General features: G+C 34.5%; 1 protein-coding gene across 2 annotated transcripts in view; it reads left to right on the top strand.

Moving 5' to 3' along the window:
- Window positions 1–2,821: 2,821 nt before the first annotated feature.
- The window catches only part of LOC147831522 (uncharacterized), a 64,546-nt gene continuing 45,487 nt past the window's right edge, over window positions 2,822–21,880 (top strand). For both annotated transcript variants that reach the window (XR_015521779.1, XM_087304090.1), the window contains exons 1-3: window positions 2,822–2,921; window positions 6,464–6,555; window positions 6,644–6,694. Coding sequence is in view for 1 of the 2 variants with exons in the window: in XM_087304090.1 (XP_087160216.1) it covers window positions 6,489–6,555; window positions 6,644–6,694 (118 nt within the window). In the remaining variant the exon portion in view is untranslated. The remainder of the gene's footprint in view (window positions 2,922–6,463; window positions 6,556–6,643; window positions 6,695–21,880) is intronic.

Raw genomic sequence — 21,880 nt, 5'->3', positions numbered from 1 at the left:
TTTTTGAAGTATATTTAGATGCTGCTTTAATATGCTTAACGCTTGAGATAGATCATGTGCACTACCTTACAAAAGTCTTGTTGTCGATCCCAGTTGTAAGAGTAAACAATAATACATTGACTTTTAGTTGATCGTTTGGGAAAGTGACAGAATGTAGATTCTCCCGATGAATTATCTTTTGAATTGCATCCCAATCATCACAAATACTGCAGAAGACTCACATGAACTCAAGATTTTGAGAGAAATCAGTCAAGTTTGGTGAAGGAAAATTCATGGTTTGGGGTTACATTTAGTACGGGGGCGAGTAAGAGATCTGCAGAGTGGATGGCAATATCAACAGCATGAGGTATCAAGACATTTGTGCTGTCCATTACATTACAAACCACAGGAGAGGACAAATTCTTCAGCAAGATAGCGCTCCTCTGAAAGCAAAGAAGGTCAATGTGCTCCAGGATTGGCCTGCCCAGTCACCAGACATGAACATTATTGAGCATGTCTGGGGTAAGGTGTAGGAGAAGGCACTGAAGATGAGTCCAAAGAATATCTTGATAAACTCGGGGAGTCCTGCAAGAACGCTTTCTTTGCCATTCCAGATGACCTTATTAAGTTATTTGAGTCATTTTGTCAGGTAGTGTAGAGAGCATCCACAACACTTTCATAGTTTTGTTCAGAAAAGTATTAAAGCTATGCTAATAATATCCACTAATGTAAAAAAAAAAAAATATATATATATATATATATATATATATATATATATATATATATATATATATATATATATATATATATATATATATGCTTTTACTTAATATTGACTGAAGTACAGACGATGTTGTCAAAATCGGGACTGTTCACATGGTTTTGCAATAACATTGACATTGTTGTATTCTTCATGACAGGTCAGTAGCTGGTGAAGTCAATTTGTAAAGAAACAAAACAGACCTGCGCTAATATGATCCTGATATTTTTGTTTTGATTATTCTACTCATTTATGCGCATACATTTTTATTTTTGCGTATTTTCAAAATTGATGCGCATCTTGGTGTTTCCATCAACCGTTTTTTTATGTGCATATCCAAAATGTGCGTACAAATAGGTGGATGGAAACATAACTAGTTTGTAACTATACAACTTACTTTGTACAATTTTATATTATGTTTATGCTTTACCAACGCAATCTCAAGTCAGTTTGTGACTATTTTATGTTTGGTTTGTTTGTTTGTTTTTGTTTTAGATTATTTATTATTGAATTCCAATATGATCTTTAAAATTAGCTTCTGTCACTTTGTAACTATTTTTAAATTAAATGAGTCATTTGAATTTATTCTTACACTAAAAAGGCATTATGAGTAAAATGAGAACCTGTTGTAACCTTTTACTGTTTAGATGGCTTAACATAATTATGCACATAGACATTTACTCACTTTTTAAAGTAGAGTCAGCTAATCACTTTAAAAGCAATGTCTTTTATTACTTAATAAATGTTCAATCAACAAATCACTATTTATTTCTCTCACCAACAAAATCACTAAACAATTCCTACTGTATTTTACCTTATTACTACCATCAACATTAAACTAATAACAATTAAGCTGCATAAACTTTGAAACTGTATAAGCATCATAATTCTGAGTGTTGAAGTCGATGGCTAGAGCGGCGAGACTGTTCTGGGAATAATTAGTGAAGGAACGACTGAAAGATGATGTAACTCAAGTTGAGATCTTATTTCAAACCCTGAGATTCCTTCGGTTTTTAAATGTGTTTAATGTAATGTTATTTTCTCATTCTCACTCTTTCTATGACAATTTCTTTTAAAATAGCCCTATTCATATCAAGTGTGTTGCTTTAGAGATGAACCAGTGTTGAATTTCTATTCCCCTGCAGTGCAGATAGAAACAGATAGGGTTTGCACTGTACTGAAATGGCAAATTTAACTTTGTACAGCCAAGTGTTTTGACAGGAACAGAGGGATTGTAAAAGAAGAACACTTGATGAGAACTTGGATCTGAAGACTCAGGCTGTCAGAAAGTGTGAATGTCTGCATTAAGAGTTCTGTTTCTTTTTCTTCCCTTTTTTTATAGAAAAAGACATTAATTTGATGCTTTATGGCGATGGTAATGAAACATCTGTGTTTATGTTTAGATGATGCTTCATTAAAAAATCACCAGGCTCAAATGGTTTATATATATATATATATATATATATATATATATATATATATATATATATATATATATATATATAAACCATTTGAGCCTGGTGATTTTTTAATGAAGCATCATTGTGCTATTCAGGTTAATGTGCTGAGACAAGCTATCAAGAGGCTGGTTGCAACACATATTCCTCACGCAGTCCAAATTTTTTCTCAGAAAAGAAGTGGATATTCAGTGAAATAAAAAAAATAATTTTTTGTCCAGTGGGAATTGGCTGGGTAACGAAAAGTGGATGTTAACTTCCAGAATGGAGAGTTTAAAAGCCAAAAACAAAAGTAGTTTCTTCTGTGTAAACATTGCATTTGGTTTTCTTTTCTAATCTCTTGTTCAAAGCCCACCGAAACGTGTGTTTGACAAGTAAATGGGGATATTTTGATTCCATGTCGCCCTGCATAACAATATCAAGGCCCCAACATCTGTGTGCTGACTTCATCAGTTCCTCTACAGCCAACTTCCTCCAAACACATGTGTTTATGGGTGTGGGTCATTCTCTCTGGAGCCCCTCTTCATATCTGGAGCAGCTGAAGCATATTTGTATTTAAAGGGAGGGGCGACACTTTCAGATAACCAAAACGAGGTTCATATCTGAAAACCAGCAGAAAGAGTGAGACAGATAAAGAGTAGGTGAGGCGTTCAGCACATGGCCTTTTAGACTCCATCAAACTCAAGTGGACAGCAGTTGGAGAAACCAGCCGAGACAACCTGCTGGTAAGTTTCTGTTTCTCTGTCATTCACTCCACTTTTTTGGGGCTTTTTGCTGTCATGAGACCCTCTTAAGGACACGCTGCCCTTTCATTGGGACAGAAAGTGAGGACATTAGATCCATGCTGCAAGGCAACACCTGCAATGTAACTAATAGCCGGACTCATTCTGTCAGAAGCGACGCTTACCAATTTGACAAATAAGACTCATCACAGGCGCCTGCTCCTCAGTGTCATTTCTGCCTTTTCCTGAGAAAAGTTTGAAGAGATCCACAACTCCTTAATTAGCAAGCTAGTACACGTATTTCTTCTCAATGTGACTTTATGCTGAAGTTAGGGCAAAAACTTGCCTAGCTAGGCTGCTGACTCAAAAGCTGATTTGGAGATTTTCAGTTGAACAGCAAGCTTTTGATTGATTCCAGTTGAGTTTGAGATTAGCATGATGCTAAGCTAATACACTAATAAGCATTAGAAGTAAACATCACACCTAAATATTGGGTAAATTAGTAAACTTTGTTGACCTTTGTAAGTTTTGAATGAATTGAAAATGTGCAGCATTTCTCTTGATGTGGCCACCATCTTGTATTTTTGTTTGTACTTGTCACAACACATGAATTATAGTTCATTAATTTAAAGTAATTCTGTTTATTTTTGTTGTAATAACCAAATTTGTAGAGTTGACATTCCTAATTTTTTAGGTATTAAAAGGACATCACTCATAAACATGGCAAATAACTTTTATTTTTATTTACATTCATTCCTGTTGTCTACAAAAGGTTGCTTATGACTAATTTAAAGTGTTTTACATAATTTAGGTGGCAAACAATTATTTAGTTTGAGATTAGCATGATGCTAAGCTAACAACTGGATCAACTTGTAAGAATTTAAAGTAAAATCACACCCAAATATTGGATAGAATAATACATTTTCTTGACCTATATGCAAGCTAGAATAAACTGTAATTGTGCAACGTCTCTTGATTTGTCCACCATCTTGTATTTGTTTTACTTATCACAACACATACATACTAGATTTATCGCACAGAAATATTGAATAAGCTATTTAGTTTTAATTTACTTATTGATAATTTGTTGTTATGGACAAACGTGTAGGTTGTAGTTGACATTTCTAATATTTGCTTGATTCTAAGCTAACAGCACAATAATTCAATTAGCATTAATTAGTATACAGCAAATGTAGGACAAAATTCATATTTCTAATTACTTTACACTCTCAGAAATAAAGGTACAAGAACTGTTACTTAAGCAGTACCTTTAAAAAAACATATTCGTATCCAAAATATACCTGAAGGGTGCATATTAGTACCTAAAAAGTACCTTTGAAGTATGAACCCTTCAGGTACAATAATGTACCTTTTGAACAGGTACTGCACCAATGACAGCTCCTGTACTGTTATTTCTGAGAGTTGTGTTCATCGTGTAGGCAGCTAACTCATAAGTGTTTAATTTGAATGCTTATAGAGTAGGTGGCGAACTCTACTGATTTTAGTTTTAGATTAACATATTGTGCTCTACTACAACTTGTGAAAATTGGATAAAATATTGGTGGTATTTTGTACATTTTGAATGAACTTTAAATGTCATTTCTCGTGTTAGCTTGTCGCTAAGCTAACAACACAACAATCCAAAAAGCAACAAGTATCCTACTGTATTTCACTCACAAATATAAAGCAAGTAGCTTGTGTTGTTGTTGTTGTTGTTGTTGTTGTTGTTTTAAATTAGACTAGTGTTTGCTATATAGTATGACTGCTGTTGCCTACTATGATTTGGAAAGCACTACAAACTTTTACATTAGCATGCTTCTAAGCTAACAACACCATAGTTTAATAAGCTTTTATAATAGCATAAATACAATCAAGTAGTAATACCACATCTAAACATTGCATATAATAGGCAGCGTTTGTGATATTTTGGAGGTTTTAAAAAAAGAGGAAATAGCATTTCTCATGTTAGCTTGTTGCTAAAAACAAAATTATTCAATATGCATAAATAATAACTCATAAATACAGAGCAAATTAGCCATTTTGATTACACAAATGTTTGCTATTGGACTGCCCTTTAAGTGACTGATTTACAGAGGCTATATAAAGATGGTAAACTCTGTAGTAAACAAGTCCAGTTTTTATTATAGATTTATTTCTTGACTCCAGCATACATGTAGCTTACTGGGATAAGATTTCTTTTTGCAATGAATTAAACTACTTCCTTCTGTAAACAACGGGAAGCTACCTCATTTTGTTTACAATTTCATTTATTATTAAATCAATCAGAGCCTATCTGTGATGCCTTAAAATGTTAAGTAGGTGGTTAGAATTACACAATTGTCCTAAGCTTCATTAGCTTTAAACACAGTGGCTGTACATCTTTCTGTAATAAGCCGTAGCTGTATGTTTGTCATATATGAGAATTTATTACTGCCAGCATCATTTTTTTTTTTTTTTTTGAAGATGGACCTTTAATCGTCAGGTTTATTTAAGGTTACAGTGTTTAATCTTGCCTAAACTGCAAAGGGAAAGCCAGATTTATATGCAGCATGTGTGTACTGTATACTGTACTGTACATGTACTGTCCACATGATCATTGGTCCTGCTCCATAAACAGATAAATGTGTTCTTGACTGATAACATGTAGCATGTTTGCGTTTCATCGGATGATTAATATGGCAACCCGCTAATATTTAATCTACAAAACATACTATTTATATTACAAATTATTTACTTACTATTGACTGTTTTCATACTATTACTATTTACATACTAATTACTAACATAGTGTGTTTTCATACATATTTATTAGTTTCTAGTGTTTACTATATATATATGATGGTTTGTTCTGTAGACTATCGAAAAAAAATTAGCTTAAAGGGGCTAATAATGTTGCCCTTAAAACGGTGTTTAAAAAACTAAAAACTGATTTTATTCTAGCTGAAATAAAACAAATAAAACTTTCTCCAGAAGAAAAAATATCATACAGACATGCTGTGAAAATTTTCTTGCTCTGTTAAACATTAATAGGCAAATATTTAAAAAAGAAAAAAAAATTTAAAGGGGGGCTAATAATTCTGACTTCAACTGTATATATATATATATATTTATATATATATATATATATATATATATATATATATATATATATATATATATATATATATATATATATATATATATATATATATATATATTTATACAAATGCCCAGTTGATTTTACATCATCAAAATTTAACAAAGCAGATATCAACATCCCATAATAAACAGAAAACATCTGTATATCACAAAATACCAAAGCTGTTATTTACCAGATTGTTCTTTACGGTGTATAAAAGATATCTCAATATTAGATACTGGTATACTTTATAGATTAAATATTGCCATACTCTGCAAAAGTTTAGCGGCACCCAATCAGAAGTCTCTCTGGGAGATTCTGCAGCTTCACAGTCTGATGTCAAAAAACTGCATACCTTCTAATGGCAACCTTGGTGAGAATATTTATTCAGACATTCGGACGTTCACTTGTTTCGTGTCTGTTACAGAAACTCTCACAGTCAGACTGCCTACATGGAAGACATGGAATCAACCAGCCCACCAGTCTCACATAGACCAGCTAGCCAAATATACACAAGTGGTATGTTATCTGTCCATCTGTTTGTCTTTCTGTCTGTCTGTCTGTCTGTCTATATATAATGATATATATGTAATGTGTAATTCTATAGCTCCAGAGATATCTGAGCCGGCTGCAGTATCATTGTTTCACAATGACACCTGTAAGTATTTCTCTTTCATGAAAAACTTTTTCTATTATTATTATTATTATTATTATTATTATTATTATTGTTATTATTCATTTCATTAATTTTCTTTTTGGCTTAGTCCTTTTATTAATCTAGGGTCGCCACAGCAAAATAAACCACCTATTATTGTTATTATTATTATTATTATTATTACAATTTTTTTGGATATTCCAAAACACGTAAGATTATATCTTAGATACAGATTTTTTTTTTTTCAAATATGATTTTATTTAATGTATTATTTTTCTTTTTGGTCCTACATATGTTAACATACATAATTAAATGCAAAATTATTAGCCCTCCTCATGAAATTGTCTTCAAATATTTAACAAGTGATGGATGACGGAAAGAAAATACTCTAACATTCCCAACACATCAATGTTTTAACGGCTAATTTCTAATAATTAATTCATTTTGTCTTTGATATAATGACATAACATTGAATATTTTTTCAAGATACTAGTTTTAAGCTTAATGTGTGATGTAAATACTTAACTAGGTTAATGTGCTCTTGATGGGTGAACATTACCCAATGGGGGAGTGTCTTTTGCTGACCCAAAAACTGACTTTGCAAAATGTAAATCATTGTCATCTTGTTTTTTATTTTTGTTTTTTGAATGAAAGTTCAGAATAATTTTCACATAATTGTGAATATTCTAGTCTACAAGTTCGATTAGTTCTATTAGCAAAGGTTTTATTCAGGCCCATTCAGTGTGTTTTTTTGGATTTTATTTAATCTACTTTTTTTCTACAAAACTTAGTAACCACGCATAATTTTCTTTTTTTTTTTCCTAAAGAAATACAAGCATGTACATCAATATTTCTCACATATTATTGTAGCACAGCTTGTGCTGACCACAAAAAAATACATGTTGGCCAATGCTCTGTATTAAGTAGCGGAAATAAGTACAAATCTTATTAGTCAGGGCATGTCAAAACATCTTAGGAACACCAAAATCACCTCAGACCCTAGGAGGTTAACTAGGCACATCATTGAACAACAGTGATTTGTTCTGTAGCCAATTGAGAAAAAAATTGGTGGCTAATAATGTTGACCTTAAAAATAATAATAAAAAAAACTTCAAAACAACTATTCTAAAAACTAAAATATGAATAAATAGTGATAAAAAAAAATTAATAAATAGTAATGCCTCACAACAAGAAGGTCTCTAGTTCGAGTACCGGCTTGGTCAGTTGACATTTCTGTGTTGAGTTTGTATGTTCTCCATGTGTTCGTGTGGGTTTCCTCTGGGTGCTCCGGTTTCCCCCACAGTCCTAAAACACATGCCATAGGTGAATAAAAAAATAAGTAAATTGGTGTGAATGTGAGAGTGTATGGGCATTTCCCAGTAATGGGTTGCAGCTAGGACATCCACTGTGTAAACCATATGCTGGATAATTTGACATTTCGTTCTGCTGTGGCAACCCCTGATAAAGGGACTAAGCTGAAGAAAAATGAATGAATGAATGGATGAATAATTGAATGAATGAATGATTAAAACAAATAGTATAAGAAATACAGAACATCCTTGTATTGTTAAACATAATTGAAAAATGTTTCCACATTATTTTTGCCTTCAGCTGTAAATATATATGTCTAAACATCTTCAAAGTATCATCTGCATTCATGTGCATTCTGAAAAGGGTGTATAGCAGTCAGTCAGCAGAAGCATCTCAAAATAGGATGGTGTTTAGTGATTCTGGTCTGGTTCTGCTTTGTTCAGGTTTGCCCTTTGATTTAGCGGCTTTGAAAATTGCGCGATTGCTGTACAAACACAAGGCCTTTTCATGATATCCAGCCTTGAGACAATGTAATGGCGAGACCGGTGAACTGTAGCCTTTTCAGACGTGTGTTTGTTTGTTTGTGTTCCTGCACTTCAGGATCTACTTTTGTGCTAACCAGTAATTGCTCTAAATATCTTCCTGTTATATAGTGTGTCTGTTTCTTCATTTTACATCAGTGTTCTTGGATGGATGGATGGATGGATGGATGGATGGATGGATGGATGACTGGATGGATAGACAGACAGACATACTGTAGATAGATAGATAGATAGATAGATAGATAGATAGATAGATAGATAGATAGATAGATCTATTATTTCAAACATTAAATTAATTCATGCAAAAAAACAGGAACCATTGATTTCCAGTCAGAAAAACAAATGCAATGGAAGTCAATAATTATCATTTTCTAACATTGTTCAAAGCATTGTCTTTTGTATTCAACAGAAGAAAGAAACTTAGACATTTTTTGAGCAAGTGAAGGATGAGTAAATGATGACAGAATTGTCATATTTGTGTGAACTATCCTTTCAAAGTTCATTTTTTCAAGTTTATTTTTGCATTTCTGCTTCAAACTTATTTCAAAAATATAGTTTTACAGGGACTTGAGCATTATTATTTCAGTATCATTGTGTGTTCATTTTAGATTTATTAACTGTTAACTGTTTAATTATTCTGTATTTTTATAATACATATTAAAGGGATATTTCACCTAAAAATGAAGATTTACTTACCATTTACTTTCACCAAGTGCTTCTAAACCTTTATGAATTTCTCTCTTCTGTTGAACACAAAAAAAGATGTTTGGAACAATGTTGAACCATTGACTTTCACAGTAAAAATATACTATTAAAGTCAATAATTATTGCTTTCCAGCATTCTTCATAACATCTTCTATTAAATTCAACCAAAGAAAGAAACTCAAACATGTTTTGAGCGAAGGATGAGTAAATGATGACATTTTTATTTGACGTTTTATTTGTTCTTATTTTTACATTTCGGTGTTAAACATATTTCAAAAGTATAATTTTACAGTAAATTTAGCATTGTGGGGGAAATATATAAACACATTAAATCAAGCAAAAACCAGTAACCATTGACTTTATCAAAAAACAGATAAATGATTAACATTCTCTAACAATCTTCAAAACATCTTCTTTTGAATTCAATCAAATGAAGAAACTCAAACATGTTCTGAGCAAATGAAGGATGAGTAAATGATGTCAGAAATATCAGTTTTGTGTGAACAAAAAACTGTAATCATTGACTTTCATAGGAAAAAAAATACTATGATTACTATTCTCTAACATTCTTCAAAGCATCTTTTTTTTGTGTTCAATCAAATAAAGAAACTCAAACATGTTTTGAGCAAGTGAAGGATGAGTAAATGATGACAGAGTTGTTAATTTTGTGTAAAAGATCCCTTCAAAGGACATTTTTACATGTTAAAGTTTTATTTGAAGTTCTTATTTTTACATTTCAGTATTAAACATATTTCAAATATAAAGCTTAAGTGAATTTAGCACCGTGGGGGGAAACATATATGAACATCAACTTATATAATGCAAAAAAACAACATCACTACAAACTGAACATTGCTGCCATATTACCTTTAATACTCAGTTCAAACTTTCTCCTGATAATAAAGACAATTCCTTCCCTCTTCTGTCTCATTAAGCATCTCCCGCTCACTGTAAAAAGCAAAGCCGCTGATTCAGTGAACAGCGCGCATTCAGAAGACGTGAGCGCGCGCTGCTGTGACTGTCAGTAAAGTGCACCGCCTGTATATTTTGCTGTTGTCTAAAAGATCTCCATGTTTGAGCAATAAAAGGCTTTTCTTCCAGGTGCGTTGCTCCCTTTAGCCGTACAGAGTGCTTTTCGCTAAACAAATTGCACATCACTCTGCTCTACGGCGAGCGATGGCTTGAAAGCTTGAGATTATTGGGCTGCCATTCGGCTAAAAAACTCACTGAGAGACGGAGAGCGTTGTATAACAGTTATTGTGCCCTAGCAAAATAAAAACGAGGGGGGGAAAAAAGAGCCGTAACAATGTACGCTAACAACCCCATTTGACCTGTAATTGTTTCTTTGGAGGAGCTACTGTGTGGCTTTTATGAGATAAAACTCCAGTCGCGTGAGGATATTCAAGTGTAGTCCTGAGGATTGTTTTGTTTTTATTTATTTATATTGAACATGTTGTCGTTTTCAAAAACAGCTGAATTATTGCCTCCAAAAAGGAATAAAACTGTCAAATTAAATAAAACAAATATCTATAATATATGATATATATAAATATATCATTGAAACATTTAGAGATTTGTCTACTTAAGGTCCAGTGACATTAAGGGTGCTTTCACACCTACACTTTTGTTTCGGAACGTATCTCGTTTGCCCAGTTAGTGCGGTTCGTTTGGCATATGTGAACAGGGCAATCGCGCTCTGTTCCGCACCAAAGTAATCGCTCCGAGATCGCTTGAATAAGGTGGTCTCGGCTTGATTGAAACAAACCCTGGAGTGGTTCGACTGCAGTGAGAAAGCGATCTGATCCGAGTGCGGTTATATCCCAGTGTTTTATAGATATGTAATAGGCTTACGGCTATATGAAGAGAGAATTATGAGTAGGGCGGGAAGTTTCGCGAGTCTCCGGATGCCCGCAAACGAGTGATGATCTCCCAGTAATCTCGCGTCTCCCTTCCGTTCCTCAAATAGGCATCGTCGCGCACCCTTCTCACCCCTCCCCACCGCGTCTCTCCTCAGACACGTCGTGCGCGCACTCCCTTTCAATCACCACCAAACCACGACCTCTCCTGACAGCTGAGCGGGATGCTGCAAAATAAACCCTGACACTCTGACCAATGTAAGGAGAGTTTACTCGCACGTGACTTGTTTTAGCTCTTTTGGTCCGATTGGAAACTTTGCAGTGTGAAAGCGAACAGCTCCAAGAGCAAAGAGCAACAATGTAACAATTGTAATCTCTGTTTCGGAACAACTGAATCGATTCACAGGTGTGAAAGCACCCTAAAGTAACAGTTTTTAGGATGTTTGTATCCATATGTTAGCCTTATCTAAGCTAGTGTGCATCAAAACAGTGACAAAATTAGCATTTTAGCATTAACATACCACTTCCGTCAAAATAGATCTACTATTTTTTTGACATCATACTTCAGTTTCTCATTAAATCTTCTAACCAATCAAATGTTCTCTAGTGTCTGACATGCCCCGCCCACTTCAAGACACTTCTTGTTTGCTTTTCATTTGATGAAGTTAAACTCAATTACTCTATTTGGCAAGAACGAAATGCTATTGGCTGTTTTTTAAGGGGAGGAGCTGTTATACTGTATGTCCTGCTCTTGAGATTATGTTAAACATGGAACAAAAAATGCTCATTTCAAAGCAAGTTTCATGGTTAAAGTTGTAAATGAATCATTCTGTATGTTTTTGAATGTGTTAGTCTTTTTATAAATGAATCGTTCAGTTTGGTAATAGCAAACCATGCAAGGAGTTTCCCGTTCAATGTTCAGAGATTCAGTAAGTTGTCAACTCGAGTCAGTTGAACCAGTTCAGTCAAGTTTGTGAATGAATCATTCAAGCTGGTTTGTAAATGAATCAGTAGGTTTATTTCACAGATAAATCATTCAGTTGATTTTCATAAGTAATGTGGGTTTGGTTTTTGGGTGAACAACTCACATTTGTAAGAGAACCATTTTGCTTTAAATCATTTTGTTTTAATGAATCGTTCATTCTTGCTCAATTAATCCATCTGATTCTGTGAGTCATTCTTTCATTTAGTCTTTGAACAGATCTTTTACACTTATTTTCTGTGAATGATTCAGAATCATTTTGAGAAGTATATTTTATATTCATTTAGGAGATGGCACGGTGGCTCAGTGGTTAGCACTGACACCTCACAGCAGGAAGGTGGTATTTGGAGTTCGGATGTTCTCCTGTGTTGGATTGGGTTTCCTTCAGGTGCTCCGGTTTCCCTCACAGTCCAAGGACATGCGTTATAGGTGAATTGGATGAACTAAAGTGGTCGTACTCTATGAGTGCATCTGTGAATGTGAAAGTGTATTGGTGACTCCACTTAGGCAAAACCAAACGAAAAAGCAATGGCTAAAGCAAGCAAGAAGAGAAACTTTACAAAATGTGAATTGGAGGTGCTCCTATTAGAGGTAGACTGGAAAAAAAACTGTGTTGTATGCAAGTTTGTCCTCCAGGATTAATAACAAAAGAAAAAAAAAATAGAGTGGGAGAGTTTACCTGACACGGTTAACACAGTGTGGTCTAAACATCCCACTGTGAGTGAATAAAAAAAAAAAGGTTCAATATAAAGGCGTAGGTTAGGTGGAAAACAGCGGTGCACCGTCAAAGTGTGGACCAAATGGGGAATGCTGAACTAATACCCTTTGAGGAGAGTTGCTTCAATTGTGGGCGACACTTTACTATCTGGAGTATTCTCCATGTCTGTGAGAGGAACACTTTGTTAGGGCGGTATAGCAGCACTCCTTCGCTCTCAAGGCAGCGCCACCGACATTTCAGCACGTAAATTCAACAACATTTGATGACTTGCTCAGCATGTACATATACACACCCCAATGGCTCTTTAAAAAATGGGTTAGGGTCAGGAATGGCTCTTTGCTGTAAAAAGGTTCCCGACCCCTGCCATGGACTAAAGGTTGTATACATTTGCAAATGCTTTTATATTTTCTAAGTCACATAATTGGTAAAAAAATATAGATTGCTTCAATTAACTAATTTTATCAATTATAAATGAATAGCAATGTTTTTCACATGTGTTGGTGCAATACTTTGTAGTGTGCAAATTAACATAATTGCCTCTAGGAGTCGCCAATGGAAATAAAACAAACACACAAGAAATACACATACGCCAGACATGAAGTTGGCATGAACCAACGCACATTTTCACATTAATTTCATTGTTAGTAAATCCAAATGTTAGCTTAAAACCTGGCGTACGTAAAGTTTTTGATCGTACGCAGCGTTGATACAGGAGGCCCCTGGTGTACTGTAGATTTCATCTCCAACTTGTTTCAACACACCTGCAAGGATGTTTCTAGAAAGCCTAGTAAGAGCTTGATTAGCTAGCCCAGGTGTATCTGATTGGGGCTGGGACTAAACTTTGCAGGACACCGACCCTACTGGGCCGAGTTTGGACATCCCTGATCTATATGATTTCCTTATGAACCAAAATAAACAGTTAATAGTCCTGAAGGACTTGCCACTTGATCACAAAAAGCTCTGTGTAATTCAGTTACGATCGAATTATTCACAAACTAAGACTGAACAATTAATTTGCAAGCCGTTACAGTAAAACAAATCTTTTGTAGCAACAGAAAAGCATTTCCTTCTCCAAATACCTAACAACAATTATCCCTTGAGTGGCTCTCAGAATCTTTCCTTAGTCTTTTCAACCTTGAGACGTCCCGTAACAAAACTCCTGGTTCTTCTGAATTCATAAGGAACAGCGCTTCATCTCCGAGCTTTGCTTTTAAACGTCTTTGAGATTTATTGTTATTGTGCTACTTCAGATCTGGAGGGCGTCCCTGTCTTTTCCCCGCGTGCCAAATCGATTGCAGGTAAACTAATCTACTTTTGAAGTCACCTGAATAAAGAAACCCTCCAGACGAAAGCTTTTACCGCACATGCCAAGTGGACGGGGAGTTGTGGGATTGCAGTCAATGGGGCCTGTCATGGTTTCCATGGCTGCCGTCTCCAGGGAAACGAGAGATGAGCGAAGCATCTGTGCTCGTATGCAGGCTCAGATGATATGTGAGTGGATATCGGTTCTGTGAAGACCCTAAAATCGTTAACGCAATGTCAATGTGGTGCTTTTATGGTTTTATAAATAATCTGTGGTAAGTGTGATTAAGTGGGAGTGTTCTATTCAGTGTTCAGAGATTCAGTGATTCAGTGAGTTGTTAACTCAAGAGCCATTTTGGAGCAGTTCAGTCAGGTTTGTGAATGAATCATTCAGGCTGGTTTGTGAATGAATCAGTTTATTTTGTGAATAAAACATTCAGTTTGTTTTTCATAAGTATTGGATTTGGTTTGAGAGAACAAGTTGTGAGAGAACCATTTTGCTTTGAATCATTTGGTTAGGAATGAATCATTCATACCAAGTCCATCTGATTCTGAGTCATTTTTTTATTTAATCTTTGAACAAATCTTTTACACTTTTTTTTTTATCTGTGAATAATTCAGAATCATTTTGAGATGTTCATTTTATAATATTCTTTTAATTGTGGCAAGCAGTTCAATCCAAATTGTCTGCGAAACAAGCGATTTGTTTGTAATTTGGTGAAAGAATCATTGACCAGTTTTGCTGAATTTCGTAAGTAGTTTTTAGTAAGTGAATCACTGAATCAGTGAGAAAATTTCATCGAATTGTTTCTCAGTATTGTAAAGTTGCTCAGTCCATAATGAAAGTGAATCGGTTATTAATCCGGTTTGTTAGTGAATTTAATTGTTGGGTGAATGAATCATTCAGGTCAGTTCTTTCAGTAATGATTTTGATGACCAGATCTGTAAATCATTCTGTCTTTCTATTCATGGCCATCATTAAGCCAAATTTGCTTGTAAATATGCCCTTTTCATTGGTAATTGATATACAATGTAAACTATTCAGTGAATCGTCAACTCAAGAGGCATGTTTAACCAGTTCAGCCAGGTTTGTGACTGAATCATTCAGACTGGTTTGTAATTGAATCAATCCGTTTTACAAATTCATCACTTAGATTTCATAAGTATTTTTTATTAAGTGAATCACTAAATCACTGAGAAAAAAATAAGGTGAATTGTAATGTAAGGTTTTTCCCAGAGATGGGTTGCGGTTGGAAGGGCATCCGCTGCGTAAAAATGTGCTGGATAAGTTGGCAGTTCATTCTGCTGTGGCATTCCCAGATTAATAAAGGGACTAAGCCGACAAGAAAATGAATTATATTTGATTCTTTAAACTGTTACTCTCATGAACAAGTCATTTAGTCCAGTTTGTGAGTCAGTTAGTTCATTGGGTGAATAAATCATTTAGATCAGTTGTTTTCCAGTAATGATTCTGTGACCAGATCTGTGAATCATTCTGTCATTCTGTTCATGGCCATCATTTAGCCAAATTTGCTTGTAAATATGTTTTTTTGCTTGGTAAGTGAATAAATCAGTCCAGATCACTGAGTTTTTTGGTCTGGTTCTGTGAATTGTTGTATTAATTTAAGGAGGGAAAAAAATAGTTTTTCAGTCGAATTTATAAGTAAATGTCATTTTGTTTGATGAAGGAATCATTCAGACCAGTTTAGTGAATCATTTTGTTTGGTACTTAGAATCATGCTTTTGCTAATTTGTAGGTGAACTATTTCTATGAATCATTCAGCTTTGTCCTGTGGGTCATTCGATTATTATTTTTTTGTTCAGTTAGTGGGTAAATCAGTTGTTTGATTTAGTTAATGACTCAATGACTCACAAAATGAGTCCAGTTCTGCCAGTCATTCAGACTGTCTCTGTGACTTACCGAGTAAACGAATCATTCACAATTCAGTGAGTCTTTATTTGTGCTTCTGTGAGGTCATTCACTTTGTGAATGAATCAATAATTGCATTGACTATTTTGGTAAAATAAGTCATAGACCAGATCTTTGAACCTGTTAAAATGATTCATTGAAAAATATTTCACTCAAAAAAAAAAAAAAAAGCTGTGTTTATCTCAAAAGTTGGACAATTTTACCTACAGTACAACCTATTTTAAAATGACCTTCATATTTATTTTCAGTACCGTCTTATATTAAATGCCCTTAACTAATATGTACTTACACTGAAATTAATAATTTGTTACAATCTACAATCTAGTTTGTAAATGTATGTTTTTACATTTGTACTTAAGATTGATTAAATACCAGCATGTGATTAATTTCTGTAATTACATTTTTAATTTCACTGTTGACCATGCCTTACACCCTAAGCCACTCTTAAACCTACCCATACCACCAAACCCGTTCCTAACCCTACCCGTATCCCATCTCAAGAGAAACAGAAGTATTTTGCAATACACTATGAACACAGTACAACCCAGGCTCATTCTGAAAACGTTCCTCTATATGCAATTCTGGAGACCGTGAAATACGTCCCAGGGGGTACTTTTTTGCAGTTTTTGTTTCTTCGAATCCACGAGAGGCTGCTATGTATGCTTTTTGAGATCTCAAATTTTTCTCGCGAGTGCTATTCGTGCCTGCTGTTCTCGCGTAAACCCACCAGAGGCCGCTGTTGACTGACTGTTTGACTGACTGAATGACTGACTGACCGATCTACTGACCCGCCCCCCTCCTTCCCTAAACCCAACCAATATTATTGATTGACCCACCCACCCACTTCCCTAAACCAAAAGCAATCCAGAAAAAGAAAAGCCCTTGTCTGATTTTGCCATGTTTTTAGATGTTACCACATTCTCACCCTGCTATTTACTTGTTTATTTTATTTTTTGGATTTCGTTTTTTGTCTTACCTGCTTTCTAGAACCATTCTTCACCGGACTCGAACCTCATTGTCGTGTTCAACACCTCTCTGCGTCTCAAGTCTGCCAACGTACATGGCGAGCTAATGGGACAAACTGGTTACAGCAGGAAAGTTTTTCATACGAACCTCTGGCTACATAATTTGCGGTCTCCAGAAAGGTATATAGGGCTAGGTTTTCAGAATGAGCCTATGTTGACTGACACAGAAAGTACATTGTATTTAATTTCTATGCAAGTACATAGTAGTTAAAGCCATTTAATACAAATTGAACCTTGTTTTCTAATTCAATATCCTGTTTTACATAAAAACACATCACAATTAATTCTTTAGTACATCAATAATGGTTATTGACGTTGACCAAAAAGACTTGTAGCTTGAGCTTGTAGACTTTAAGAGGACAATGCTAAGCATCTTTCTCCATTGATTTCCATTCAAACACATCTGCTTTTTGTCAGTATGAGATGTTTACCTGTTTTCTTGAAAACATTAGTTTGTTTTTTATAGCATATAGCTCAGGATCAGACTTTATTAAGTCATGTTTGGTCAAGCTGATTCGGTTCGATCAGTGTTACCATATTCTAAAATCCAAAACTAGTCTAACTTGAAGCCACAATGTTGAGAAGTTTTGGACTAATGTCCCTAAAATGGCCAGTTTTCCACTGAGAAAGACAGCCGCCAAAAAGAAAAAAAAAAAACATCCAGAGGGACTTTAACATTTCCACCATCGACATGATCTTGCAAGGACGAACCCAGAGGAAAGGTTGAGGCAAAGCGTTTCACACGTTCGCTAAAAAGCGGACCAGAGGCATTAGATGACATGAGCATTCACTTTAGCGCCAACCTAACCAAAGGTGTGGGTTGTGATTTTTCTCTACTGTCGGCACTTTCTTCTCACTTTAACGCACACACATTTCATCCGCAGTAAAAGAGAGATAGGATATATGCAGGCGGTGAATATCGAGTCACAATATCTTTTGTTGTCATACGAGCAGAAAGCAATCGACACTGAGGGATCTGGACAAAAACCACAAACAATAACCGGACGAAAGCTTGGAAATAACCTGAAGTGTACAGTTCTGTACAGTGGAGGATAGTAGAGAAACGGACAGAATTGTGTGTTTGTCTGTCTCTTACACACACACACACAGGCTGTTTGCGCCTGATTAAGCGGGAGTGTTGGTTTATCTTGTCTCTCAGAGACTGGTGGACGGTGAGCAAGAGGACTTGCTCAACATGTTTTGCAGGCCAGATAGCCAACATTCAATGCTAAAAAATGCTACATGAAAATACCAAATACAATTTTTTTCTTCTGTTGAACATAGAAGATTAGTTACTATTATTAGTTATTATTACTATTAGTTAATTAGTTAAAGTTATTAGTAACTAATAAAGTTATGGTAACTAATAACCTTAACTTTTCTAAATTAGATGGTAATGCAATAATGTTCACCTTTTGTAAAACTTTGAAACAATAATTGTTGTGAAAATTGCTATACAATACAGCTGTAATTGGGCCTTAAAGTTAGGCCTGACAGAATTCGGCTCTTGCCCGACAAGTACATTTTGAGCCAGAACGCGCTTACAGCCAGACATTATTCACATGTGAACACAGTGGTGTAAAGTAACTAATTACGAATACTCAAATTACTGTAATTGTGTAGTTTTCTCAGAAATTGTAATTTATGTGTACTTTTACTTTCCCTTAAGTACATTTTTAGTGCATTACTGATACTATTACTCAACTACTTTCCTACTTTACATTTTTTTTCTTGTCTATAGGGATTAGAAAAATCAGTTCTGTGATTCCTGTCCAATCAGATCGCACATAAAAGGTAAATCACATCATAATAAACTACCTCAAGACATGTGCGCATTAGAAAGTGTCCATTAAAAGTGTGAATAAAATAAGTAATTCAAGTGTGATTCAATGAGTAATTCAATGACTCAACTCATTAAAACGATGAACATTTATTTTTACTGGATCATTCAAATGAATCAGAATCCCTATCACACATTATTTTATGTCATTTAGTCTAGTACGTTTGTCACATTAAACGTTTTTGAACAAATCTTTCAAAAGAGTGAATCTTGAGTGTGAGAGGGGCCAGGAGAGATCACATGTGCTGCAAGTTAAGAAAACACATGCAAATAGAAAACTACCAACAAACTGAGATAAAATCTTCATAAATTTGAGAACATGCGCACTCAAATTCACATGCAAATACAGTCGCCAAGTTGAGTGCCCACCAGGCACACTAGAGTGACACACTATACACACTATACACATCAAATCTGCGACTAAAAGAACTACAAACCCTGTCATGCACCACACACTCACACTTGCTCCTGTTTCACTTTGATTACACACACCGGAGGATCGTTATGAACTGATTACATGGACTTTAAAAGCAGCACAGACACACATACACCAGATGCTGAGTCTTGTTATACAGTTAGTAAACACTATGATGTGTTACCTTTGTCTAGCCGAGCCATGTTTGACATTTTGCCTTGTTTTACTGTTTCTGTTGTTTTCACCGCCTGTCCTGACCATTCGTTAAATAAAGCTGAACTTGGAACTTTTACCTATTTGTACACACCCCTCATTTCAACAGAAGCGCAAATATTTTTTGCTTGTTTGTTTATTTTAACATCTTTATTGTGTGATTTTTTGTTGTTTTAATATTTTTAGCCCTAATAATATGTACCATATAACTTTGACATTAAAATGAACAAACAAGGTGCTGGGATTGTCACTTTTTGGAATCCCCTGGCACATTTTCATTGTGGTCTGTACTAGTAATAAACACATATTTGAAGTAAACATATCCCTTAAATCATCTTTAAGTGAACGAATTGATGACTAAATTAGTAATTTGCTCAACAATTGATTCAATGACTCAACAAAGAAACAAAAGAGGACACCTAAATAATCCTGTCAGACAATGAACTCAAAAGATTCAATTTGCCAAATCACCAGGTCCTCCGAGAATACCAACCTACTTTATCGTAATTTATTTCCTGTAAACTGAAAATATGTTCATCTATATCTGTAAACGCCATAAATGAAAGACCATAGTTTCTCATTTTATGAAAAATAAAAAGGTTTTCACTGTGATCTCAGACCTCTGGGCCTGCATTAGTGTCTTCAATTCTGTCATTGTCGCCAGTACCAGAATAGATTTCCACCTCTTTACCCAGAATGCCTCTGTTGTGTTGTCACACCGAGCTCTGACAGCAGGAGAAAGAGACAGTGCTTCTGATGCATTCTGGGATGCGAGACGACAGCCGTGTTTGGAGTAATTATCAGCCCTGGCTGTGTGCTGAATCTGTAAGCAGCACGACTGGAGCTCACCATCCTTATAGAATGAAAACACCATTATTTTACACCTTAAGCCTAAACATGCTTGTTGGTTTACAATAGTAAAACATTTTTATTTATATTCGAAATCATTTTTATAACATTATTGTTTATATGGAAAGCAAATGTAAAGGAAATAGTTAAATTTTTTGCATCGTTGTCATTTAAACATACTCTTATTCAGTCCTAATTAGATTTTTACTTCTGTAATCTTGTAAAACACACTGTAAAAACGTGATTAACTGACTTCAAACATTGAGTAAACCCATTAATTTTTAAAGCAATTAGTTGATTTTACTTTTTAAAGTGAGTAAACTTGTTTCTTTTAAAGCAAATAGTTGACTTTATTTTAAAAAAATGCCAGTCAACCTGTTGATTTTAAAGTGATTAGTTGGTTTTACTTTTGGAAAGTGAGTAAAATTGTTTCTTGTCAAGTGATTTGTTGACGTTACTTTCAAAAAGTGAGTAAACCTGTCTATTTTAAAGGGCACTTATGATGAAAATTATCTTTTGGACGGAGCTGTGTGTAGGTATAGTGTGTCCACAGTCGTATTGGGGTGATTTGTTTTATGTTGCTGTGAAAATAGGATCCTAATCCCTCACATATAGAGGCAATGTGATGTAGGAGTGTGGTTTCCCTGCCCACCAAATTGATTGACAGCCATTTAATAACATGTGTCTGTAGTAACATGTACAATCATAACAACAAGACGGGATGTGTGCAAAACAACTGGTATTAAAAGATCTGTTGAGCTCTCTGTGATCATCAATCATCATCAGATGTGATCAACAATGAGTTTTACAAGTTTAAAATGTTTTAAAAACAGTGCATGTTTGTAATGAATTACAGGGATTTTTCTTTTCTTTTATTTTAAGTTTTCACAGTTAATGTAAATTATGTTTTTTTTCTCGTGTTGGAGAAAGTTTTATTAATATTATTAAATCAGTGTTCAGTTACTATAAATATGTTTTGAACAAAATATTTATCACAGCAATATTAGCATTATAAAATATGTACGCTGTAGAAAATGACAAAAAATGTTTCAATACATTAAACTTGATATTTTAAGTCTGTTTACTGTAATTTTAGTTTAAACGACTAATGTAAATGACATAATGTTTAATGGATTTAGATTAAAACAGTAAAACACCATCATTTTTCACAATGTGGTATTATTTCTATTATATTACTTTTTGTTTATCTACAAACAAAATTATCATATTTTTGCATGTATTTTTTTCACTTTCTTGTAGTGCACGTATAAAGTTTTGACAGTATCACAAAACTTTTTCTTCTCATGTCATGTATTATTCTGAATCTTCTAACAGAAAGCTAAATTGTCAAAACCCAGCTTCTCAAGAACATCATACATTTTCTTTTTCACTTCCATACTTTCAGAAATCATTTTTTTCCTTCCCTAGAGTGGATGTGTTGAGTGTTGAGGGAATATTGACGACAAGCTTTCTTATCAGGCCAAGAGATTTCTGTCTTTCT

Source organism: Danio rerio, chromosome 22, assembly GCF_052040795.2.
Source record: "Danio rerio strain M-AB ecotype USA chromosome 22, GRCz13ab, whole genome shotgun sequence".
Classification (NCBI taxonomy): domain Eukaryota; kingdom Metazoa; phylum Chordata; class Actinopteri; order Cypriniformes; family Danionidae; genus Danio; species Danio rerio.
Note: the sequence above shows the minus strand (reverse complement) of the source record. Positions and strands in the feature narration are given on the sequence as shown.